Source organism: Aythya ferina, assembly GCF_964211825.1.
Source record: "Aythya ferina genome assembly, chromosome: Z".
NCBI lineage: Eukaryota > Metazoa > Chordata > Aves > Anseriformes > Anatidae > Aythya > Aythya ferina.
The window spans coordinates 67,295,917-67,323,566 of NC_140299.1; the positions used below are offsets into that span (position 1 = coordinate 67,295,917).

At 36.3% G+C, this 27,650-nt stretch overlaps 1 protein-coding gene across 2 annotated transcripts in view; it reads right to left on the reverse strand.

Annotated features, from left to right (window-relative positions):
- Positions 1–27,650, reverse strand: part of COMMD10 (COMM domain containing 10) — a 104,328-nt gene that overhangs the window by 64,630 nt on the left and 12,048 nt on the right. The window contains exons 5-6 of one of the 2 annotated variants that reach the window (XM_084504351.1): positions 21,191–21,301; positions 3,446–5,316 (exon numbers count right to left, since the gene is read on the reverse strand). In XM_084504351.1, coding sequence (XP_084360477.1) covers positions 5,302–5,316; positions 21,191–21,301 — 126 coding nt within the window. In that variant the 3' untranslated portion in view covers positions 3,446–5,301. Of the gene's footprint in view, positions 1–3,445; positions 5,317–21,190; positions 21,302–27,650 lie in introns of those variants that run through there. The other variant, XM_084504350.1, reaches the window with a different exon arrangement.

The window sequence follows — 27,650 nt, forward strand, 5'->3', positions numbered from 1 at the left end:
AATCGATTCATTTAAGCCAGACCAGAACTCCTGCGCCACATGAAGCTCAAACAACGCCGGTACGTTTGTCATGCTGCTGTAGGCACAAATGTGCAGCGTGACACCAGCTGTTAAGAGAAAGCAAAGTAACACACGCCAGCAATTTCAGGACTAGCCCAGCTCCATCCTCTGTCCACCCCTTCCCTCATTTCTAAGGTACTCTTTCCATAAAACCTGATTTTACATAATATGGCCATACTGAGATGCAAATCTGAAGTTTCACTTAGACTGTTTTTAACTGTGCCATAAACACCATAATTGTCAAAACCCACTCATCCACTCACCCACCAGTCTGCTGTGTGTACCATCTCTGTATTGCCAAATAAAAAAACAAAGGAGTAAACTGCAATAATACAGTCCAGACCGGCATAATGGTTACAGCACAAAATTAAAGACAGTAAAAGGATGTGTGGATTTCTCGCTTTGAGTTTTTGGCAGTGTCTCAGACATACTTATTTCTTATTTCAGAGTATCTGATAGCATAAGAATAGTTCGGATTGCGTCAACTGTTACAACACACGTTATGAATATCCCTGCTCCCCGCTGCTGAGAAGAACCAGAATTAAGATAATCCTGCATCCCAGTAGACAGTGCTTGGATTCTGTCCCTGAATTTAATGTCAACTTGCTGAGTGACCTTTTGCTTACTTATGCTTTAGCTCCATATGCATTAGTCTGTTTCAGGTTAAAAAAAAAAAATAAAATATTTCTCTTTTGTTGTAAAGCTTTTAGTAATTTAGTAATAGAAATTCCGTATTAAACACGGCATGTGAGAATTCCAGCCTTTATTCAAAAATGCATTCTTTAAAAAATGCAACTGCACTGCTAACTCACAGCTGCCTGTTACTGGTTAGGTTATTGCACCGAAAAGATCTGTCTTGCCTTTGAGAGCGCTGATAGAGGGGAAAAAAAATGTCCAGAGCCCTATTTTTCTGCAAAGACTGTGTTACTTTACAATAAGAAAAAAAAAGGGGGGGAGAGGGCAGGAGGATAATTTTGCATTTCCAAAAACTTTCTGAAGCCTAATTTAAAAAGCGAATCAATAAAATAGACAAGACCCACATAGTAGAAGCAAATGGTAGGACATTCCAGTGCATGATTTTTTTCCTTTAAATAAAGCATATTTTTTACATGGAGCAAGTGAGGAAATCAACTGTGTTATTATTCCTGCTATGTTCTACAATAACCACAACATATTTTATCACCAGCAAGCACTGCAGGTTAGGATGCAGTTTCATGTGAAATTGAGCAGTAACTTACACTGGTAGAATGCTGCTGCTGAAAAAGAAAAAGTGTCAGGCTTAGCCTGGCAATGATTATTACAAAATTATATTTTAAAAAGATGCTTTCTATAAGCCTTTTCCACTTATTAAATATATTGGAATAACATTTTACAATCTTCTTTTTGCATCTCCCACCTTATGAAGGCTAAACAAGAATTAGGTCTGATAATTGGCTTGTACATTTTTGTTTAAAAAACCTTCAAATTCTAGCAGGTATAAAAACCAACCATATGTACACAAGACTGCAGTGCCACAGAAATGCAACCACCCACTATTAAGCCTTCCCTAGCAAGCCATACAGCTTCTTCCCTCTCATTCACCACTTTCGTTTTAATGTTGGCAGTGGATGGAAAGGAGCCGAGTGCTTTGACTACGTCTGGAGGACAAACTCCACCAGCAGCGCCCCTCACATCTGATTTACTTGGACAGGCACTGCAGGATGGCACATCTCATAGCTCTGGGGACCGTGTGTCCCACTCCTGGCTTAGCACGCCACCAGGCACACCCAGGCCAGCTGCCTGCAGACCTGCTTGCAAAGTCGGTGTGGGCTGGTGATGCACCACCGATCCATGGATGCTCCTCTGCCACTGGCAGCTGGGCTGTATGTGCACCTAAGCACACAGTTTGTCACACTGAGTTAGAGGGAACACACAATTTCAACACGCAGCACGTTAAAACAAAGGATATTTTCATTTTCTAGTTGTGAACGGGGGGGGAAGGACAATGCTACACGGAATCCAAATATTTCACAGGGCTTCCACAGCTTTTTGTGCAGAGCATTACCACTGTGCTGAAAGTACTATCTAAAGAGAGCACTGCAGAATTACGAGTCAGATCAGCTAACAGATTAAAATACTAATAGGAGGAAGGCTACATGTGCAAGATTAAAATAAAAAAATGAATTTGTCAACAGTTTGAAGGAATATATTGCAGTTGTGGCAAGAAATTGCTATTTTTACTTACAATGAAAATGGATTACGGCTGCAAAGAATTTATAATTACATACCTTACTCAAGCACAAAACAAGTTAGAAAAAATATGATTTTCAGACCTTCTTAGGGAAATTATTAACAAAAGGTACATATCATGATTACTTCATTTCTGAATGCAGAACACTGCAGATTTTAGAAAGGCACTTGCAGCAAATTAAAGTCATCATGTGAAATGTTGAAGCTTTTCAGAGAGATATACTATTAATTGATTGTAAGATACAACCTTCATGTCCCACTGATCAAATTTTACACTGTACAATGTAGAGACAGATTACAGAGTGAGAGAAAAAAATAGGAAAGAATTTCTTTGAAAAGCTGCTCTGCTTCCTGGCCTCAAACAAGCTTAAATGACTTGTATTACTCTTAAAAAAAAAAAAAAAAAAAAAAAAAAAAGTCAATAATCATAAAAAGTGACAAGAGTTCATAATCCACGTCCAAACTGTTGGTTTCCTGTTCTGCAAACTCTGCCCAAAGCATCCACAAATACATGCCCATGTGCTATTTCAATATAGTTTTAAACATGGAACAAAAACAAATTTGCACTCCAGGCACAGAGCTCCCATTGCCTCTCGTCCTTTATTCTGTTCACTGGTTTTATCCTGTTTCAGTACTTTCATTCTCATCAAACAGCTCCTTACTGTGCATGTTTCACGTAATCAAGATAACGGCAAGTTACACTAACTACAGCAATACCTGTTAATGCTTGACACAGGGTCCAAGCCTGCCAGGTTATGAACAACTCATTATTTTCCATTTTCTAGTAGAGACTGAGTAATTTTAATGGGAATCAATTTCACTGAAAGACTGATGTGCAATACTATAGCACTTTTGTACATCCCCAGTTAAGTAGCATTGCTAATGAAAATTCAGTTGGACAGTTTAACACAATACCCAGAATGGAAAATGTGACAAACCGTCTAGAATCATCTGTTTTTCAGAAAGAGCTGAAACAAATTAGGAGCCTTTCACAAGAGCTAAATGCTATTCTGTTCAGGAATGAGATCTTTTGATTGGCGGATCTAATGTTTCTGTTGCTTTCTTCGTCTAAAAGGGTGGTCCCACCCTTGACTCTTTCTGGACCCCACACATTCTTGCTCACTTTTCTTGTTTAAATAAAACAGAACAGATTAAATACTGAATTAGTCATGACTTTATTCAACTTCCTTTTCAGGATTCTGCAGAAGAGTCTAGTTACACTTTATTCACTGAAATCTCTCTACCTTGAAACGGGCTTCAGAAGGTCATCCAGCCCAACCATCACCAACTCTTCCATCTCAAGGCAGGGGTAACTGTAAAAGTCCAACTATTTTGCTTTAGTTACTTCCCTGGAAACATCTGCTTCTGCTGTCTTATTCAAGGAAAGCTCTGTGTGAGAAGTCAAATCTTTTTCAAACTTTTCAATTATAGAACCACAAACTGTCCATTCCAAATTTAACATAGACATCAGTGATGTTCTTGGCTTTCTCCCCTGCAACTTGAAAACTTTATTTAAAATATTAATTGAATATATTGAAATCCTTTCGATAATAATCACTATCATCTTAGACAAGAATCTCTTGAGTTTCAGTTGTGGTTGCCTTAATCATCATATTCCTTTTTATCTCTTCTTCATAACTTTCTCTTTTTTTTTTTTTTTCTTTTTATATGTTTCAAGCAACATCCTTTATTGCTATGATTTCCTTAGCTAGCTACACATAAATTATTAGTTGGGAAAACAAAGCGATAGGCTAATTCCTGCAGCTCAAACTGGGTTTTGCTCCTTAGTCTTTCATTTCCTGCCTCAGTCAATTCCATACATTCCATGTCACTCTTGAATTTGTAACAGAAATTATTCTGGCAATTTTATCTTATCTGTTACTAATGTGCATAATATCTGCTTTAAATGTGTTCCGTATTGGTATTTCTGTAATTTCTATTCTTGTCTTTCTCCTACTTACTGTCTCATCATACATGCTGATTTTGATCAGGTAACTTTCTTATTGGTGTTTCATACCTGATACCTTTTAGCTATATGTATATTACTTACAAATCAAATTCTTTGTACTGCATTCTTCAGTTTATATTTGTACACACACACAAAGAGATTTTTAAAACAGCTGTAGTTCCATGAGATAAACTGAACAACTGTAAAATTTTATATGCAAACTTCATACATAAAGCTCTTCAAGACTGTGAATTACTTGGGGTGTAGATTATATTATTTTAAGGCTGAGTATATGAATGACACAACTAATAACAGAAAAGGAATCTAATCAAATACACTTCAGACAAACATGTACAAAAAAAAAATAATTAGCAATTTCACGCTTTTTAAATCTGTAGGAATTCCTGAAACACTTAATTCTCTTAATCTCACTGGTTTCATTAAAGAGAAATTCAAATTCATCAACCTTAATAAATTCCATGCAAGTCATTTATCTCCTCCTTCTAAGGACAACATGTTTTATGGTATTACTAACAATCTTCATAATCTTTGTACAATAAGCACTGGTTCTTCTCAAAAGATGCAAGCACACATGTAAGAGTCTCACATTCATATGCACCCGTAAATCAAAATACTAGTCATAAATTGTCCTCTAAGATCTCAGAGGGGACATCCATTTTGGCAAGTATGATTCCAGTGACTATGAAATAGAAGCATAACAGTTAAGAAAAAGACAGATTACACTTGTATTTTCTTTGGTACATCTCACCTCAAGCTAACAACTCACAACTACCTGCATACCATAGTCCAGTTCCTTTTGTCAGTGCAATCTGTTGTTGGGAGAAATCAAGATTTCCAGTAACCTTCAAGAACTTTGATTTTGTTTCGTTTTCTAATTCATTTCAGTGATATGGGATATATGCTATAGCTTCATAAACGATATATTGGCACAGTTGAAGGAGTGGTGAATTTTATTGCACAGCCTTTCTTCTGCCCACTACATAGTCAAAGAATGGTTGAGGTTGGCAGGGATTTCTGGAGGTCATCTGGTCCAACCCCTCAATTCAAGCAGGGACAACCTAGAGCAGATAAAAATACATGCCTGGGGTTTTGATGTATTAAAAGGAAGAATCAACACATTTCTCAAAAGGTAACAAGAGAAAGGGTTTCTGTCGGGTTTTTGTTTGGTAGGTTGGGCACTTTTTTGTTTTGAATGTTTTTATCATCTCTAGTCAGTTCTACTACTTTTGTGTATGCTTTGAAGGACCCTTAACAGCTGTTGACATTAATGTTTTGGATTTTTTTTTAAATGTTTAACTTTGGTATCCATTTACAACAGTAAGGTTTAGAGTCTATATCAATAACTTCAGGATAAAGCCATCTCTAACATTCTGATAAAGATTTTAACAAGAACAGCCAAAGTTCAATGCCATGCTGTGCTATTGGTCACTGCTGAAACCTATTCCAAGGTCTCCAGTCCTTTTGTGCTCCCCTTCTTTCTGTTTTCTCCTGTTCCTTTTTAAACTAATTTTAGGCTTCACACAGACAGCAGACAGAGTAACAGAACTGTACGCAAACCAGATTTTACTGTCATTCACACAACTGCAGTAGTTTATGATGTATATATATATTTAATTTACAAGTTTAAATAGGGTTTGTATTACAATCAGAAAAAGTCCCAGGAAAAAACCTTTTGGCCATCTCATCCATTTTTCTGCCAGTACAGAACTGTATTCTTGTACTTTCTGGAAATGGTATTCTGCAGAGTATTCACCTACCTAGGTGGAGGCTGGAGTGGTGAACAGGGTGTGAGAATCTGTCACCACCTACTCCATTATTTTATATACCCCTTTAGAAAGAGAGAACACACAGCTGAGTCCTTGTACCAGACTCAGAGAAACACAGAAGCCAGCCAAGAACACTCCAGTAATTGTAATTTCAGTAATTGGACTGTGTGTTCTCCACAGCTCCCAAGCGCATTGCATCTATTTCTTGTTTTATGATTTAAGGTCAGGCCTTGCTGTCATTATGTTCAGAATCAACTAATGTTTGGGCAAGAATACATGACAAACAATCAACAAAAGTAAAACTATTTTTTAAAATAGTTTGAGTCAATTAAACGTGAAAGGAATTTTGTGGAACAAAGCAAGACACTTTTCTATACAAAGGCTTTCTCCTTGATATATTCCAAATTCAGTCTCCTAAATTCTGTTACAATGTTAGAATTCTTTAACAAACCCTCCCCAGAAAAACAACCTGCAAAAGGATTTTCATTAAAGAATTGGATGCAAATCATAAAAAAACAAAAAACAAAAAACAAAAAACACAGACTCCATGTAACTACTTACTACATTTATTTAAAATGTTATTTCCAAAAAGCCAAAGAATAATTTAATTTTCTCAAGCTGTGAGATAATATGAAGGTATTAACATATGTTGTACATATACAATAGCAGAAGACCAATTTCTACACCTGTTCTAGACCTGTTGGTGGATCACCATATTATGGATATTGTTTCCAGTGGCAATCCTAACCTGCAGTGTCTGTAATACTCAAATTCTCCTTCCTCTTACAGTACTTTGTGAAAGAATTAAACACATGCCACTTCCACATCATTCAGAAGATGTGCAATGTTTATTTTTGTTTAAAGACATGTATTCAGATAATAGTGTTTTGCTTTTGAGCTGCAAACCTCTTTTTGCTGTTTTATAAGCTAACTCACGTTTAGATCACAATTTTTATTTCCTTCTGTAGTTAAAAAAAAAAAAAGTTATTGCTGAAGCATATTACAATGTTGCTTCAGTAAACAGTGGGAAAAACAGAATGTTGATTCTCTTCAGTTATCTGAAGCCATATTGCTATAAAAAGCCACTAGTATCTCTCATTTGTATGTGTTTTGAGTATCTTAAAAATAGTCACATTAACAAAATCAGTCAAGTTACTTCAACAAATTCAAAGCTATCTTAGGCTGGATTGGAGTATTTTGAAAACAAGTCATATTTTAAATGGGGGAAAGGGTTTAGAATGAGTAAAAACACATTTTTATTTACAACCAAATTCCTTGTTATGGTACTTAAGTTGTAATACTGTACGTTTCATGCTTAGTGCTGACAAATGTGTTTCATCAGTTTATCCATCCAGAACAGATTTGCTAAATACATTTTTTTTTAATCTTAAGGTTTTTTTTGGTGTGTTTGTTTCTGTTAAATCCTTCTTCTGCTTTCCTATTTCCACACATCGTTGAAGTATATGTTGTTGGTCTGTGGCTCACCCTTCAATCACATTTCCTCAGTGTCAGGGTCTTCTCTTCAAAAGCAGAAAAAACAAGTGCACTCTGTTTTAGACAGATGTCACATGCCTGAATCTTAAAGTCAAGGATGGCTCCAAGTTCTTTGTGACTCCCTCAAGGCCATAGGAGAGTATAATTGTGGTTTAAAATGATAATGTGAATTTTAAAGCAACTCCACTAAATAATATATATATATTTATATATATTTATTATATTTATCAAATTATGCTATATGTGAATTTTCAAGAGCTTTTCAAAATGACTTTTTTTCATACCAGGTTGAGAACAAAGCACTACATCATGTGTCATAGCACTTCTCACAGTGCACTGCCTTCCTGCATGTTAATCATTCTCAGCCACACCAAAAAAAAAAAAAATCTCTACTGGTTCAACTCAACTTCTGCTATAGCTCTCAGTGCATAACTCTTTACTGCTCCTCTGTTGGTGTTAACTGCAATTACTGCTCCCACCCCTCCATATTTGTTTCATGCACTTATGCTCTTTGTTATTCCATTTTCCATAAAACATCATTGTACCGGCTGAAATGAGTTTGCCTGGCTACAGTACCTTGGCAAGGTCAGTGCATTCCAGCAGGGAATCTCCTTTGGCCGCAGCTGCTGCAGCAAAGCAGTTCTCCTGAAAAGGTTTAGCGTTTAATGTTTCTGCCTGTACAGTGTCTCAAATAAACATGGATTTGGAAAGAAATCAAATAGCACTGGTTTCAATTCTAAAACCTGACTATTCTAGATCTCATCATACTATACAAGCCAGCTTGGTTCTCATCAGACAGTCCCTTTCTGTAAACCTGGTACACATTTAGCAAAAGCATACAGAAAGGCTCACTCAAGGACTTAATAAATGTCAGCCTCCAAAAGTACAAGTGATGGGAATATACTGTCATCCAGAAACTCTGAAACTGTCTAACTGCTTAAACATCTTTCTTGCACATATCATTCCACACTATCCATTTCAGAGCAGAAGATACCCTACGGCACAAGAAGCCTGAAAAAAAAAAAAAGAAAAATAATCCAATAAAGAATGATAACGATATATTATTTAATCAACTATTGTTCAAAAAGAAAAGAGCAGAAGCGACAATGAAAAAATAATGATACTAGTTATATGAAGGAAGCGTTTGAAAATGTGAATTAGAACTTCTTAGACAGAACCAACCCCAGGAATTCTGTCTCACTTTGATGATGGCTCTGCTGTCTGAGGATTTTCAAAGATATTTTGGAATCTGTAGGATGTCTTTGATAGGAACACTATGTGCTTGTTTCTGTGAAGATGGGGTGACAGAAAGGAAGAAGGGAGATGTAATGGGAACATGAAGAGGCAAAGCGGTCTAGAAATGAGAATAATAGAAAACAGTTCACGAATTGTTTGCCTGCTGTCACAAGGACTCTTCTGAATCTACAGATGCCTTTCTTCCTGCCTCGAAGTGCATCTTCCAATGAACCTTCCCCTCCTAAGTACTCTACGATCTTCTAGCATTAAACACCTCCTTTCCAGTAATGACTTCTGATATTTGCATGCGGTATTTGTAATGCTTATGTACTTGTTTTTGAACAAAGATACGTATTTTTTTACATGTATGTTCACTTAGGTTTTGAAATTCCTTTGTTTAGGATTCGGGGAAGGGGAAGAGGAAGACAACAAATATTAGAACTCCTCTGTGCAGCTATAAATTCTATACTCAGTTATATGCTGAAAAAAAATTAGGACTGCTAGGTATGAAGACACATGTAACTCACCAGTGGGCAGCCCACTAATGCACAGCATCAGTGCTCCTCCAGAAAGTTTAAGTTTAGGACTCTGCTATGACAACGCAGTGAAGAATTTATCTCTCTATCTCATGAAAGAGAGGAGTGCACCTTTTAGTGTCGCAGTACCTAATCAAAGAACTACACATGGACTAGCTGCCTACAAATCTGGCCCTTGGCTACTTGCTTTTCTGTCAATTCCTCAATCTTGTAACACGACTTATTCCCAAGCACAAGCATCTCCCAGCTCTCTTTATGTCTGCTGGTGCTGGGAAAGAGGATAGAAAAATAATCTAGCTTTTTCAGTCTTCTTTAAAACTTTGCTGCCTGCATCTATGCACAAGAAATAATGCTAAAGCTCTTCAATCAGCTGTAACTGAAAAACCCAGTGCCTAATCCTGACACTGATAAGGAAAAAAAGCATTTAGAAATGTGACTACAAAGCAATTCTCAAAACATTTTGCTTATGGTCACAGCCGAAAGATTCATCCCCTTACACTGAAACAGCAATAAACTCAATTTAAAAAGCATCACGCTGCAATTTTCTTTTCAGTTTGAGCCACTGGTATGGTTCTGTCTCAGAAGGTGACTGGACAGCTTAGTTACTCTGATTACATATTTACAAGTTCAAGTTTTGCTCAAGTGTTGCTCAAGTATATACACGTATACGTATATATCCCCCATGTATACATTTCAGCTAGACAATGACGTTTATTAGTTTGGGCTATATTTTTGTTTTTGTATTGCCCTTTCATTATGACAAGGTTTCAAAATTAATTCTTAGTAACAAGATCTGTCTCCTTATGGAAAAAAAAATCCTTTTCCCTTTAAAATCTCTACTACTGCATTGCCAGCAAATGCGTATCCCTAGAAATATGTATTTGTTATTTCATTAGTAAAGATTTTATGCAATCACACTGAACAAGATTTGCTCAGAGGCTGTAGGCCATGCTGTGGGTTGTGGTTTTCCTGTAAAAGAGGTCATATTTCATGTATTTTAACTAGTGAAAAAGGTCACTTGTCATAACAGCTTTTGAAGTTAGCTAAATGTTCGTAGAAAGCCAAAAGGCACAAGTTTAGATGCCACATAGTTCCAGAGACCAGACTCGTCTCATTTGTAAACAACAGGAAACAAGATGAGTGAAAATTGCTGCCCTCGCATATGATCGAGGTGCTGACCTACTCTCTTCCACCCAAAGCACAACTGGAAGGGGTGTCACAGCATCGTTACAGACACCTGTGCAATGTCAAAGGCACAGTGTTCATCCTGTTTGACAGCATGTACTGTATATTTATTGCCTCAAGCAGGACAGATGTTAGCAACACGGGAGATGCTCACTTTGTAGTCTTTCAAGAATATGTATATTACTTCTCCAGAAAGCCCAGTCTGGGAATTCATGAAGTTTGCACATTGACACACACAAAAAAAAAAAAAAAAAAAAAAAACACTAGCAAAAGTAAACCCAGCGATTTTGCCAAAAGGGAAAATGAAGTGAATTTGTCTGGCAGCTGCTGCTCGCCGCCCATTCACTGCCAAATAGCCCTTTCTGATAATGGTGTTCACATGGTTAAGAAGAAAAAATATGCATGTCTGTTGTTCAACAAGACATGAGAGTCTGTGTGTAGGAACAGCGGAGAAAGAAGAAAGGTGACCAGAAACCGGACCCCAGAAAATGGCAAATGCTCTTACACAAATCAGCTATTCTTCTTTGAGCTGCACTGTAAAAATATCATAATAGAATTTGTAATTTCTTAGCCAGAATTAAAGTTTCACATGTGATGCCCTCACTTTTTACTACTGTAACATAGACACTTTGTTCAAATGCTTAAAACAGCTAACTTTTGTTTCCTGTAGCTAACCCTATGCTTAAAAGCCTGAAAGAAAAAATGTGACAGGGAAATACTGCCAAGCACTTATATTTTAAAGCAGAATCTCACAATTACTTAGCTTCAAACTGACCAGAGCACTCAAGGCACTGCACAATTAAAGCCCACGCCTGTACATTTATTGAGACCACTTGCACTCAGAAACCCTGCAGCGGTTCTCCTGGAAGAAAGGAAAACTGCCCCAATCCAAACACTGCCAAGATACGACAAAGCCTCTCAAAGCCTGTGCAGATACTTTGACTGGAAACCTGTAATCTCACTCAACCCATTTCTCTCCCCCTTACAGTGCAGGGGACAGAGTTATGAATGCAGCAGCCAAGAGAAAGCAGGCAGCTACCTGCAGGTGAGCTCGCCTGCTCCTGGGACTTCTCTGGTAGCTCTTTCACGGGTCAGCACACACTTCAGCTGCAGAGGACAGCTCACCTGATGTTCTGCACTCAAGCAATGCACTGCAGACCCTCCGGCCCTGGTGTCGGGATGTTGGTCCTTCTCCATACAAAAATGGTAGCTACTCAAAGGTAGCTCTACATGTCCATTCCAGACCCCGTAGTTAAAGAATTTGTTGGTGAGGGCAGAAAAGAAATCAAAAATGAAGAAAAAAATCTAGACTTGACATGATAAAAGTTAAGAACCATGAGAAGTTAACTTTGCTAAGCATTCCCAGATATTACCAGCTATTTAATAAATGTGAATTTTCCATCAGATTTTAACTGATTTGGCTAAACTTTTTTTTTTTTTTTTTTATTTTTTTACACATCAGAAACTTTAAGAAACAAAGTCATACTTGTAATTTCATTTATTTTAAACCCTTCTGTCTATTAAGGCAGACGTCTTATAGCACCTACGGGTGGTCAGAAAGATTTCAAAAGCATGTGATTATACTCAGGCTTGCAGCATACTGCTTACAGATATACAATGAAATATGTAATTTTAAATGTCAGTTCCAGCCTGTGCAAGGCAGACATTATGTACAACCTTAGTGTGAGGACTGTCTTAGCAATATTTAAGTCTTAACTGGATTTGATGTTGAAGCACGCATTATTTTGTCAGGGCACAAAGCGTAACTGTTTTCAAGGAAAAACAATTAATATTCAGCTTCAACAGGCAAAAGAAAAAGCTTTACAAATAAAAGAAACAGAATAACTAGGTCAACCACAACTGAAGATCAAGCAAGTTGTTTGATACTGCCAGGAGAAAATAAAAATAAAAAATACAACAACAAGAAACTAGAAACTGATTAAAATGACCCATTTGACTTGCATAAAAATACGACAAAGCAAAAGTTACTTAGGCAACATGGCACTGAACAAGCAAACAAACAGCCCCAATATTAAGGCACTTATGAAAATGTTCACTTCTTTAATAAGTTGATCCAATTAGCCAACAAAAACCTTCCCTACAACAGTACTTAAAATGGATTGAAAACACTAGATGTTACAAATCAGAAATTAGCTACAGTGGACTTCTACTCTATAACATTTTTTATGAAGATAATGAAGAGCTATCACAGGAGAATAGTGAGATCAGTGTCTGACTCTAGTTAAAATGCATCAGATTGCAGCCAGGCTTTTCAGAAGCCACACAGAGCGTAAACAGAAGACAGACATGCACAGGCTAAACGACTATGCCTGTTGTACCTTTCTGCACCTTACCCTTCCTCTTACAATAAGCTGGAAAATCATCTTTCACAAAAACAACAACAGAAATATCACAGTTTCCAAGCTAATCCACCCACTTAACATTCAAAAGGGGAAAAAAATACATCAGGACAAAACTGACAAGTATACCTTTCAAAAAAATAATCTCAGAAAGGTCAAGATGTATCCATGACATGCTGTAAGAAGACAACAGCTAAGAAGTTTGTGCAGGTATGCTTTTTTTTGTAAACTGATCAAAGAAGAGGCAGATGAAATACTGGGGAAGACAGGAAAATAAAACCCTTGCCTGTTTTTCTCTGCAGCTCAAGTTCATTAAAGTCAGTACCACTATTTACTCTACGAAGAAATTGGAATACAAAGCTATACAAAAGCTGCAGATCTGCTTTCACTGTTTCTTCACATTTTTAATTTTGTTTCTTCTTACAGTCGAAGAACTTCATGTCTATCAGTGCCTGTCACAAGAGCCCCAGACCATATACAGCAGTACTTCAGAAAACAGCACTGTTTAACACAAAAATGAAAAGCAGAATATTTTCCTGTCAAACTCTAAGCACATTTCCTACGCATCTTGCCACAGCTGCTGAAGCAAAATGCAGTGGTGAGAATCAACAGAAGTTAGACATATTTATAGTCAAGTTCTAGTTCACAACTTTAATTAAAACATTCTGTATGTATCTAGATCTTACTTTAAACTCCCTTATTTTGTATTTTGCTTTTGAGTAAAGATCCTCCCATATTCAGAGAGTACCTCAAACACAGTAAACACTCCCAGAAGACAAGCAATTCAGGAGAGCATGCCTCTTCCATTCCCACCTGAGAAGTGCACAGCAAAGCACAGACGTCTCCCAAGCTACCACTACAGTAACGAGAAGCAAGGCAACTGGTTCTAGGTGTCAGTGCAGTAAAAAAAACAACAAGACTGTCTTGTACAGTCACGATTATTATCTATCTCTTCCAACAAGCTCTGAAGATATCCCTTTCCCAAGTGTACCAGCTACAGGAAAACAAAACACTGCTGGCTCTTAAAGATGTTAAGCATTTTGAAGCATCAGCCTAAGGAGAAAACATACATCAAAAAAATTTTTTTTTAATTAAAAAAAGAATTTCCATGTCTCTCATAAGTTTTCTCCTTTAGAGTCCTTCAAAGGAAAAATAAAGGATTGAGAGATAGCAATACCTTCCATAAGCAAGCCTCTCCAAGTTGCAACTGTTGGACAGTAACAAGTTCCCCACTTTAAAGAAGTGAGAACTGAGGAGCATTTCCAGTCACACCCAGAAAACATACAGACATATGTTTAGAGGTAGATTTGGAGAGCGTCCCCAACACTAAATTGTATTAAAAAAATAACCTCCTACTTTCATAAAGAACATATTCTACTTCTTTTCTGCTTGACTAATTGTCAAATAGTACAAGAGACAACTACTCCTACCTGATTTAAATGCCACTGAAAGCTACTCATTTAATTTATTAATATCTAAATGCTTTATGACACCCTGAAGTTTATATCTTCTTAACTCGTGAGAAATTCTGATTTTTCTACATCTGTACACGGAAGAATTATCTGTTTTTAAACATTAATGTCAGAAAGCTGATGACTTGGAGCTTACATGTCATCTTCCTCACCTCATCTTCTCAAAGGCAGCAGACAACATCGCTGTAGCAGGGGACAAGAGCAGAAGGGCAACATTCATAAGACACAGCCTTGCTGACAGAGAAAGTACAACTCTTATGTTACCTTATCTTTCTGCCTAAGAGGCAGAAGAACCAAGCAGAGGAGGTTTGTGAAAGGAAAACAGAGCTTATTGGCTAAAGTAAAGGGGCAGGGGGGGATCGATACTGAAAGTCCTGCAAAAGCACTGCAAATGTGCAGGGGAAAATATGGTTATTTCTCAATACTACAGGCAGACGAGGACAACGATTCATTTGCTAACACTGCATAATTCCTAAAGACAGAAGACCCAAAAAACGTATTAAAGTTTCCCGAGAATTTGTGATTAAATCCACAAATATTTCTTCTTTATCTGGAAAAGCCGAAGGATCGAGTTCATGAAATTAGTTTGAGGCAAATAAAAAACAGATTTTCTAAGGAAAAATGTGGCATACACAAATGCATTAAATGAGAAAAGCTCATCAGATCTTTGTGTTTTTCAGATGTTCTCAAGACCTTAAATTTTAGCTTTGCCTGACAATAGAGTGGGTCATCGGGTTTAAACTTGAAGTTAAACATTTCAGCTACTTTGCAACTCCTTACTAGGACTGACAGTGGTAAAGCTACAAGTTACACACAATTCCAGATACTTCTGCACCACATAAACAAGAGTATACCTACATAAGTTGAGTTTTCCTAAAGCCTGCAACTAAGTGTCAACAGGGACTGAGTTCTTCCTTAAACTCCATGACACAAAGACACACGGACAGAGGTGTAAGAGTATCTTAGTGGGAAAAGAGCATGTGCAGAGGCTGTAGCCAATTACAGGGTTCGTAAATTCATGTGTTTAAGATTGTATTCACAAATTGTGTATATTGCCAGGTGAAACATAAGAATACTGTGAAAATTCCCTGAAAGGGTTCTTAACTATAAGCTGGATAATTGTATCATATAAGATCACAAATGGAGCCAGATAATTAACTGCACTCCGCAGTACAATTGCCAGAGGTGAGCACATACTCCTGGAGTCACACCATCTGGTAGATGGTTTCTAAGTAAAATGTCAAACTACCCACAGTTTACAGGACATGGGTTACTCAGCCTCCCATTTCTACGCTGGTAAGAAAACAAAAGCCTTCTCAGCATCTTGACAATTCTGGACTGCATCTTCAGTTTTTCCTTCTAATTAAATGGATTTAATCAAGGATAATAGATAGATAGATCAGAAGCAGAGTCTAATGCAAGAATTGCTGTGCATGGCAAGTCTGGGATATCTGGCTCTAATGGCTGAACAAAGAAATTTCTAACAGCTTTCTGCAGCAATGTGACAGCCTGGAAGCAAATTATAAATTTCAAGCTCATTTTTCTGAGCTGTTCCACATGCTAAAGATTACACAGCCATTATTGCTACAGCTCCTACAAATATGAAGACTTTTCCTGGTATTCTAAAGCCTTGTCTTAGGGAAGTTTCTGCTTTCTTATCAGCAGAACTATTTATTAGATTTCAATTCTCAGAACAAAATTGGTTTCATACTCTACCTTGCCAAAAGCAGCAATCTCGCTTGTACACAGGAGTTCAGAAGACCATCCAAAGCCTCTAGTTACCTCCTCTGAATTGGAATGAAAATAACTTTTTCTCTTAACGTCATTTGTAAACATTTTTGCATTTGTTCAATGGCCTGTCCTGCTTCCCTTTCTGGCAATAGCTAGAGACTTACAAACCTGCTTCATGTGAACACACAACTCAATTCAGGTATGCACATGTAAGCTTCTCTGTTTTCTGAGGAAGAAAAGGGTGATGTCCCCATCAGAGAAGAAAATGGCTGAGAGGTAGCCAAAGAACATGAGAAACAATTTACAATTATCTAGTGTTTGCATCTCGTCACTGTTCCACCAACACCGCGTCTTTTAATCGCCCTCTTTTTTCCAGACACTACAGACACAAACTACTCCTCTGTTTTGAAAACAAATAAATAAATGAGTCAGCTAAATGCATGACCCCAAAAGCAGAGGACTGAGAAGGCAAATGAAGGGGTTACATCAACGTGTACATGCTCAATGCTGCCACATCCTTCCTCTGAGCAGAAACATACCAAGAGCATCCGCCAAAACCCACTGTTACACTACTCTGCAAACATGACTCCATTTCAGAATGAAAAAAGGGCTAAACTGAGGGGGAACTGGTAGCACCACCATACTTTCTTAGACATCCTTAGATAATATGGAGTGCAGGTCCTGCCTGCACGCTGTACAGGCTCCACAGAATCGACATCCTGAAATGATTGATTTATCTAGCTCAACTAGAAGAAAAGCTTTGTTTTCCATCTACTCTGCTTTGCTGTTAGAGATGGGGAAAACATTCACAGCAACAAACTTAGAAAGCTGAGTGGCACACTTTCTGAAGTAAACAGGGTTTAAAGCCATCTAAGACTGAGATTCATTCACAACCTTGAATGTGTACAAAGTCTGTTAAAACTAGGAGTGGAAAAAATAATAAATTGGGGCCTGTTATTTTAACAATAAAAGAAAATAAAAATTTTATATTTCCAGACTTCTGTATCCTCTGCAGAATGATGAATATGTATTATGATCTCAGTTTCAAATGCATGCTCTATTTTGACTGTAAACAAATGGCTGCAGAAGAAATAATTTAAAATATTTCCACTGTTATTTTCTCCTCTTAAAGCAGCTAGAGATTCAAGGGAAATTAATTAAAATTAAATAAAATTATATTATAACAGTAACAGTTTAATATCATCTACCTCCTTTTAAAAGTATTACATCAGTAGGTTAAATAAACCAGCACTTTTATAACTTTCAATAATTTCTTTGTATTACATTGACAGGCAAAATCCTACAACAAAATTCTTCAAATACAAGTATAAAGAAGAAACAAAATAATCAGACTAATGAACTTTAAGTAGGAATCCTATACATAGGATTCCTTACTCACTCACTTATTCCATACTCACTTAAAAAAAATCACTCCCTCAAAAAAAGGCCATCATGAAGTCTTTAGCAGTTTAAAACGAAAATTGTATGTGAAATAATGGAGAGAGAGAAAAAAAATACCTTCCACAGGAAAAAAAAAAAAGAATTAGAGAACTTAATGAAATCTGTAGAATGACTGTACAAAAATATTGCATAACTATTGAGAGAATTCTGGGCAATAATAGTTAATTTATCCTGATGATTTTCAAGCATAAATGCTGACTGTAGATTATGTACAAAAAATACACAATACTAAATATCTTCTTTGTTAAAGTGTCTTACTGAATCTTGCTAGCAAAGAAGCACAGCAGAAATTCTAAGAACACAGTCTTACTTCTCACATTCCTCTGGTGAGATATTCAGCACAGATGATGTGACATTTCTGAAGCCCACAGACCTTTTCAACAACCTCCACTACAAAAGATTTTTTGTGTATGGCTCCTGTGGTTATGGAGAATTATCCCAGTTGTTTAGAAAGCTCTTTTCAAAATAGTCTAAGGAACTACTGTTATTAACAGTGGGAAAGAATGTGTGAGTGTATGCCTATATGGATAATTATTAAATAAACTACTGGAGGAAACAGAGATATTAAATATACGCAGCACTTACATTATAGGATCGGTCTTTGTTTGCAAATCAGCATTATAACTGGCACACATTATCAGGATTATTAATTTGTACTCCCTCTACTGGCTAACTATAGCCAAAAAATAACACTACTAGGTCTGTAAAAAGTCCCCAAACTGTTGTTGCAACTCATCAACACAACAAACTTGAAAACAAATTATACTGTTAAAGACAGTATCCACACACAGCTGACCTCAGTACACATCGGTTTGTAAATGGTTATTTCTAAATGTTTCTTTAACTGTCAGAATGGAAGCAAAAGGAGCTTGCAGTTCAAAAAGATGTTTCTTATCATATTAGCTTGTTTAGCGTGTCTACTTCACAGAAATTTCATTTCCCTCAGATTGAGAAATGCAATTAAACATTTTAAATTCTGAATCATTGTAATAAGAGTTGTTAATTGGATTTTTAATTGAAACCGTTTTTTTTTTTCTCCCCCATCCTCATACAAAACCCCATCAGCCACCAAGTTGCAAAGCAGCTTAGAACCACAGAACTTGATCTGGGAAGCAGCATTTGGCAGACCACCTGGCCCAAACCCTGTTCTGCAGCAGGGCTAGCTCCACACTTAGGTCAGATCCCTCAGAGCACTCTCTAGTTGACTCCTACACGTCTCTGATACTGGCTGCCCTGCAGCCTCTCCGGGTAACTCATTACAGCGGTTAACCACCTCACAGTGAAAAGCTTTTCACAACTTATGTAAAATACCTGTTAGATGCACAACAAACCTAATTTAAAGTCTGGATTATAAACAAACAGCAAAATTTAACAAACAAGAAGTACTCACCAAAAAATCATGTGATCTGATCGTTATCACTACTAATCACAAGCAGAATATTTCCCAGGCAATGCAAACTTAACTAATAGCTTAAATCACCTGACAAAAAAATACAGAGCACCCAGCTTTTGAATTTTGAAGGTATAATACCTATACTACTCTGCATTTCATATGAAGCTGACAAAATATTCTATGTATATATCTCAAATAGTGGATCCTCTAACTCATTCTAGTTCATGAAGCAGAAGTATCTTTCATATATCCACGTTTTTCTGACTACTTCTGCTAGACAAGTAATTTAAGTAGTAATTTTAAACGTCAGCTTCTGAGAAAAAAAATGATTAAATTGGTCCTTAATTGTAGTGACTTGTAGTAAACATTAATGTATTAGTACAAATTACTTTCAGTTAGTGTAAGTGGAAATAATGGCAAATTTCATTTACCTTGCTCAGTACATTTTTTAATAATAGACTCTAGTTATGTAGATGGACAAGACAAACTTCTATTGTTACATACTGATTAGAAATGTAAACACTTAGCGCTTCCCACAACTACTGACTTCAGAATTGATTCTGAATATTACCTCAAAAGAGCAGAGATAGCAATGTGTGACGAAGAGCACTACTGTCCCCTAGTGAGCAAACCACAAAAGCTCTCCTGTAACAGCGTCTTGCTGTTTGTCTTTCTCGAAAAAAAGTCAGTAGTTCCCTCCACAAATTATTTTGAAAAAAAAAGAAAAAATGACAGACAAAAATAAAATAAAAATAAAAAAGGTTTAGTGACAAATGAAAACAATCACTATGAACACATGCACTAAACTCATGCCAGATTTCTGTGCAAAAGCCACATACGTAAGCCTGGGGAGAAAAGAAAAGAGAAGTACCACATTGTATTTAGGTTTTACAGGTAATTTAATACTTACTCTACAAGAACATCATGATGATGCAAAATATCGCACAAAAACTAATTATCTTTGATCTTTTTGGTCAGTTTACAGGGAAGTATTATCCAATCTCAAACCTAACTAATCTCTTTACTAAGATGTAATAACAATCATTCAGTTAAAAATTATATTAATAATACTATTAATAATATTGAGACGAACCTGAATTTTTAAATTTTAGTGTCTGAAATGTGAGCACATCGGTATGTTTTTCTTGTTTCTAGGCTTGTAACTATTGCAAATTAATTCTTATACGGATATTCAACTATATCCACAAAAATCAAGAGGAAACGATCAAAAAAAATACTTCCTGAATTCTGTTTGCAAAAAAAAAATAGGCAAACTTTCTCTGTCACATGAAAACATCCTGTTTTTCCCATATTTTCTTATAATTATTTTGTCAATGATTTGAATCTGTATGCAGTGCTGCTCAATGCAGTTTAGCATAAATTATTATCTGGTTTCTATATTTACCTTTCAATAAGATAGATTGCAGTGAACTGCTTAAAAAATATAACTACTGCAGGTGTTCGTGAGGAGCACAAACATAAGCCATGTATTCTTTTATTCTACCACATATTAGAACATCAACTTGTATTAGTAAGATGCAAATTAAATGCAACACAAAAGCAGAACTGAGTTCTGATTTTTCCCCTCAAACCTTATATTGACTCCTTCATTGTCTGACAGATATCACAGCAGCAAAGACTCCAGTTTATATTAGCAAGATAAGGTGAACAAACATTTATGTGCTTAACTTAAAACATGCTAACTAACCTAAGACACAGTTTTATGAATCAAAATGATCTTTATTTGTATGTTTTGGCACAGAAGCACCATCACTCAATAAAAACCTTGAATTTAAGGCTTTACCTTAAAATCTCCAAATATTGGCTTTCTGTGTCCTTGCATGCTGTATTCATACAGATGCATCATTAGCACAGAAACGCTGCAAGTGACGAGTAATACCTTATATAACTACAAATGTGATAGAAGGCAGAAAGGAACTTGGCACTATAAGTCTAAGTACCAATCACAAGTTATATGCTAAAAATAAAATATATATATAAAGACATTTTATAGACCCCAAATAGCCATATTTCCTGGTATTTCTCCATTACATCATAGCCTGGAGTTGATTAACACAGCTGTCAGCTCCACAGTCTACTTAAAGTATATACCAATACATCAGTACTTCACAATTCCAATTGATTAGTCATTTAATAACGTCGATTTACAAAATATAAATATGAAAAACGCTGGTGAGAGACTAATGATAATCAAGAGTTCCAACTGATGCATCAAATCTTCAAATATAAGGCCATTATCACAATTTATTCCAACTCTGCCAAGCACATTTTTCTTACCTTTGAATCTTCATTGCTAACACCCAGCTCTAGCACAGCTCGAGGAGATTTCAGCTTTGCTTGCATGGATTCAGCCATTTGAAGATTAAGCTGCCATCCAATTGTTTCGAGCTATAAAACACAAATTTAGATTACAATCAGATGGTGTAGATATGTTGGGGAGGTCAACTTTCAGTATCTACGAATGGCCTGTCAGCAAACACAATGCCGTGCTCCACAAGTGTTAACCATTCTTATACAATGCATATACTGCAAATTCTTCTGGACTCCAAGATAAATTTGGCAAGAGTTAGAAGCAAATCCATCAGTTTAAACTGCCTGTGACCATCAAAAATAAAAGTAACTTATACTTGAAACTAATCTGTAAGAGAAAATTAAATATCCAAACTAGGTTGGATTCCCCCTTCTTGCAAAAGTTGATTAAAGTACAGGATTCTATTTTTATTTTATTTATTTTAGGAAATAAATAAATAACCAGTAAATGTTAATCCACCTAAAAATTGTGATTTCTACTGTAATCCAAACACTATCAAGTTATACCTTACAGAAAAACAAAGCACGTAAGAACAGAATTACAAGCCTTTCAAGAAATAACCTACCTAGCCTTCTTGAATAAAGATAAGTAGAAATATATAATCTCACCATCTGGCAAGTTAATCTCCATACAAGTGTTTTTCAGTCTACTCTCCCCACTCTGATAGTAAATATTGTGGCTCACTGAGTAAAAATGTAAGCTTGCCATGTCTCAGTTAATCTCTTTCCAGTCCAACACTTCAGCTAAAGTCAACAGCATAAAGCCATCCCAGAGGCACTGCGGTGGGAACACAACAGAGAAGCCAATGCATGTCCTGTTCTCCTGCAGTGACAGCAATCCCTAGGTGAAAGATGGGACAGGGAGTGTATGGTGGGAGCATCTTTCATGGGAACAGCCCAAAGACAGAACATCCTAAACTTACTGTAACTGTACCATTTATATTGTGCATTGCCTATTCAGCCTTCATTCTGTGGTTACAAAATAATAATAATAATTTAATCAAGGAAAACCATGCTTATAACACGTACAGACATAGTTAAAACACTGTAAATCTGGTCTAGGTCATTTTGTGGTAGGTGGAGCTTCAGTAACTATACCCAAAGCTTATGAACTAATTAATGATGCTTTAAAAGATAAACTTTATAAATCCTAAAAACAGATTAGTTTTCTAACCCAATTTTCTGTTTTGATTGCTTCTGAACTTCTATTGGTTGATCGAAATACTAAGGCACTCATCCCACTCAAAAGTACAGCTCAATCCAAAAGCATGGTTATATCTGAGGAAGTGCTTATGTCAGTCATTAAAAGCACTGACAAATACACAAGGACACTGAGCTAGCCAGTATCTGTAATTTTCCTAAATACACCAGGAAATTATGCTAATGGCACAGATGGAAAACCTTTTTCTCACCACAAACTTCAATGAAGTAAATAAAGAAATAAACTCTGGTCCTCTCAGGAACAACAAGACCTCAGCATCTTGCCTTACTCTAAGTTTTAGTATCAAGTGGAAGGAAAAATTCAGTTCAGGAACCCTATCAATATTGATAACGGTTAACAGAGAAGGACACAAATGAACTATGGGAGCAGTCCAAACCAGGCAACAGAAAAAAATACTAGCTATTTTGATAAAACCACCTGCATCCATCAAACCACTACGGCCAAACATGGAGAGAGTGAGCGAGCTCTGGAATGTGATAGCTCGTCACTGAAGTTCAAGCCTAGCACTCCGCTATTTAGAAAGGACTTTCTATCACTTACTTAAACACTTTATTATAGTAATACAGAAACCAAGGCTTAGAGAGGCAAGCAGCTTATCCAGGATTATAAAACATTGCCACTAGAGACAAGGACAGTATCTGAGGAAGACTGATTTTTAGGACTTTTTTAAAGCTGTTAAACAGTGTACTGTATGTAGCATGAAAAACACGCCATCAGTAGTAAGGAAATTCAGATTTATGTCTTCTATTTCACTTTTAATACACATCTATCAAGGAATATTGTAGAAGGCTCAGAAGAAACACAAGATATGTGGCAGCATTGTGGTAGGAGTTCATAGCTGTACAGCAGTAATAGCTCTTTTTTCATTATTGCTTTACCTTAAAATTACTTTTTGTGTGTGTTCCATGTGTCTTTTCTGTTCTAAATATAGTTGTATGAGAATGACTTTTGATTAATGGATAGCATGCCGCCTAAGGCTTCAAAATAGTCTGCCTATTTATGTTCTTGAAAGAAAAACAGAACATGTATTTGGCTGTGGTCATGTTTACACAGACATTCAACATTCTGAAATATCAATTAACCTTTTGAGAGTGGTGACATGTTGCTGCATGGTATTTGTGTCAAGGCACAGCCTTTGGAAGACATGAAGTGGTAAATATTTTAGGGCCAAGTTCTTCAAAAGATTAAAGGACTGTAAATTATTTTCAGTTCTAACATGATACTTGCTACAGAAAATAAAACATTGGAAGAGACTATATAGTGCCAGAACCTTTGATAACATTGGCACTTACATTATGTGAGAAGCATTTATTGGAAGGGAGGTACTTCTCCAGAACTAGCATGAAAATAAAGCTACGGCTCTCATTACTGTAGTCCTTTAGCTTCTTTCTACGTTTTCTTATCAGTAGTTTGGATATATTTAAGCTACCTTGCCACTGCAACAATAATCACTGTTGAAAATGTACTGTTTAGCTCTGTAAGTTTTCATTGACACTTATTTAAGCTTAGAGTTATGTTTAGAAAACAAAAAACAGGTGCAGGCTGGAAAACAAGGAAAGAAAAAAAATGTCTATAGTTAATAAAACCAATAATAAACACATATGAAAGCCCTTCATATCTGCTCTGTGAATCCTACTGCAAATGACTCAGAGCAACAAAAACACGAGGATGCTTCCATTTCCATTTTGTTCTGCCTGGGCTTCTGAACTTACACACAACTCTGTTCCTTCCAGTGCCCAGGGGCCACAAAAAAAAGATGTTACACTGCTAAACAAACCGTGCCCTCCCTACAAACATATTGATTCTCTGTGGCCATCTATACCTGCCCTGGAGGCAGATTCACACCAGCAAGCCATCAGTTCTCGTAATATAAGAGGATCTGATCTTTTCAGAGCTTCCCTGACGCGAACTGTAATCACGATCTCCAACCAAAAGATAATTTTGCAAAGCCAAGAAAAACATCAACAGGATCCACCATTTCCCTCATCACTTTATGTCTTTACATACTATTATTTCTCTCCCACATATTTTCACCACATTCCTCCACTTTCACTTTTGACTGCCCACATACTTTACCGCAAATTAAAATGAAAACAAGGAGAAATTCAAGTAATCAGATAAGTATTACACGTTTATACACTGGTTATCAAAAATGAAGATACTTTTCCTTTCTCAATGATTAATAGATGTATTATTTATTATTATTTATCGTACACTACTTAATGAGAAAACAAGTAAGTGTTCTTTGGCAAAAGAATTTAGGCTAAGAATATCAAGGACAAAACATCTTAACTATGCACGAGCCAGTCTATCAGAGTTAATGGCTTTGAGAGCAAGGGCAGGCTGGATGTCCAGAAGAGGCATGCTGTAGGGCTGCAATTTCAGGACTGAGAACACAACCAAAGTGACTGAGAAACAAACTCACATTGAAATTTAATAAATAAATAAATAAATAAATAAATAAAAAAGTATAGAACTTAATTTGAGAAAAGAAACTAGGTGGAAGAATTGAGGGGAAAAAAAAAAGGGAGAACTTAAAGTGGAAATAGAAATTCAGAGAATGCATAAGCACCTAAAACATCTTTTCCAATACTTTCCATTTTAGCTGTTCTAAACTTCTGGAGCAGGGCCTAGTATTTTTAAGGGTGGAGAGGGAAAAGATATTTTAAGGCTCAGTAGATACTGCAGCAGAGAAAAGTATGGATATTTTTCAATTTGAGGCTTTTGAAGTGTATCAACATCACATTCCCTGCACCCACAAGGACTTTATTTTAATTTTAAATGGGAAACTGGAAACGGGAAATGACTTATTTCTAGAAGGTAAAGCTATCAGAAGGTCATCCAATATCGTAACAGATCATTACAGGAACTACACAAAATCAGTAGGACTGCCATCAAAACCCACTGATGTGGCAACAGCCAGCTTACTTCTCAGCACAGTGCGAACAGGATGTCATAATGCCATGCAAACCACGATTTTTTCTTCATGCGTAATCCATGATTTGGCATCTGTTTGTCTCACAGAAAGTGTTGTAGGCACTGACTTTAGAGAAAACAGCAGCAACAATGAGTAAACAAAACACTGAATCTGCAAGACTTACAGCCTGGAAACACCGCTTGGACACATAAAACCAACGGGATCACAGCTTTTAAAATGGCCAGACATTCAGATTGTTACACGCTACAACTAAGTTTAACATATCATGAAGACCTAGTTATATGATTCACATTCTTGCACTCCATTCACTTGGCTGTATTTGCTGCTTTCAGAACACCTTGGTGTCCCTTCACAGAATATGTACTTTATTTCTGCATAACAGTGAAACATACATCCATAATTTTCAGTTACTGTTAGACTAAAAGCAATATATTCAGAACACACACATGATTCAGAACGTACAGCTAAATAAAATTTATCAGCATTATACATTAAACATGATCTAACAAGCAACTGTAGATAAACTTTCTACAGGAAATATTATGTTTCTTAATGTTTCTGGCATATCTATTATTAGAATTTCAAATAAACAAATGAGTGCATGCATTTCTAAAGGGAGAGACAGAAATGCTTATTAGCATTTAGCAAAGAGCAATAAAGACATCTCAAAATTATGAGTTACATCTGAATAGTTTTTTAAAAAGTGAGAAAAACAGAATTCCAAATTTAACATTTGTTAACAAGTCATTTGCACAGGGAATGTGGAAATAATTCTGAATTTGTAGCACTGTTCTGTAATTTTATGTTTATGGAGCTCATGAAAGCTCAGCACAGGAAAGGAACAAAGCATAAACAAACCAGTATATGCAATTTTGGGAGTCTGCTACTTGCATTTTTCAGAACTGCCAAAGGGTTCCTCTCATTATATTTTGCAATGCTTGAAAACCAAAAAAAGTAATACAATTGTTCAATAATTTTGTTGGTATTTGAAGGATCCCTATTTAATGTTGTTTTCCACTGCTATATGAGAGGAAGTTTTTCACTGCCAGTTGGTTTTGGTTTAGATTTTGTTTTTCTAAAAAAAATGCAACAAAAATACCCAACAACATATGCCTTTATAGACAGCAAAAAGTTTTCATTAGCCTGAAGTTGCTAAGGGCTTGCAGAAGCTTTTCAACATGAGTGATATGGCTTGATGAGAATTTTAAAGCAAACTGGGCTTGCAGCCCACAGTCAGAATTAAGAACCAGTAAGAGCACCCTTTAAAATAACTAGATCACAGAGTTGTGATGGAGAAGAAAGTGTACTAACGTAATTACAGTATGACACTAAATCTTACTCATCCAGTTCATAAAGCACTAATCAGTTCAGTTGAATTGGCCTCTAGTGACACAATTACTAATTTAAGCACAACTCAAAATAAATCTTAACACTCCTTCCAAAAATTCAAGTCTTGGCAAAGATCTGAGTACTTCTAATAGTACTACTTCTTCCGCGGTATTAGTGGTGCTGAAGGACTTGATTAGTAAGGACATTCCTGCTCTTGGTTACAGAGTAACATCCTATGGCACAGAATAATGCTTTAGATTTCCATAGCTGATAACTAACATTCAAGCCTCTTTACATTGAGTCAACCCTCAGGAAGCCCTTTCAAGGTAGTTTACATGCATCTGTAATTACTTTCCCTCAGAGACAGGCTGATTAATTTGAGGTCAGGATGAAGGAGTGTAATTGACTTCATCTGAGTTACTTCTTTTTCTTTTTAAACATGTAATAGGAACAGAAAGCCAAAAAGAACTTATTATTGACTCATTCTCTAGGGGTATCACAGAAAATACTAGTCTTCTGTGGAAAACACAGAGGCCCAAACTACTTCAGAAAAAGTGGGAAGGCTGTAGAAATTAGTTTCATGCTCCACTGGTATGTAGACCCACCCAATTCATTTTCAAATACTGTAATCCTTATTTTGAGAAGCATTTCAGTTCAAATAGTTGTGAAAACTCAAATATTACTGAACAGGAGATTATGTCTTTTATATCTCTAAGAAAAAGGTCTACATACTCATTTTTATACAGCTTTTTCCACATGAAAACAAAATAATACACAATGCAACATCATTATTTTTCAGTTACACTCTTCTCATCTATTTCTACCAATGTACATCTATAAAAGTATTATATCAGTTTACTTACAAGTTCATTACATCGATAATGGAATGTTCACTTAGCTTAAAAGCTATTTAAATAAAGTCCAAAATAAATATTGAT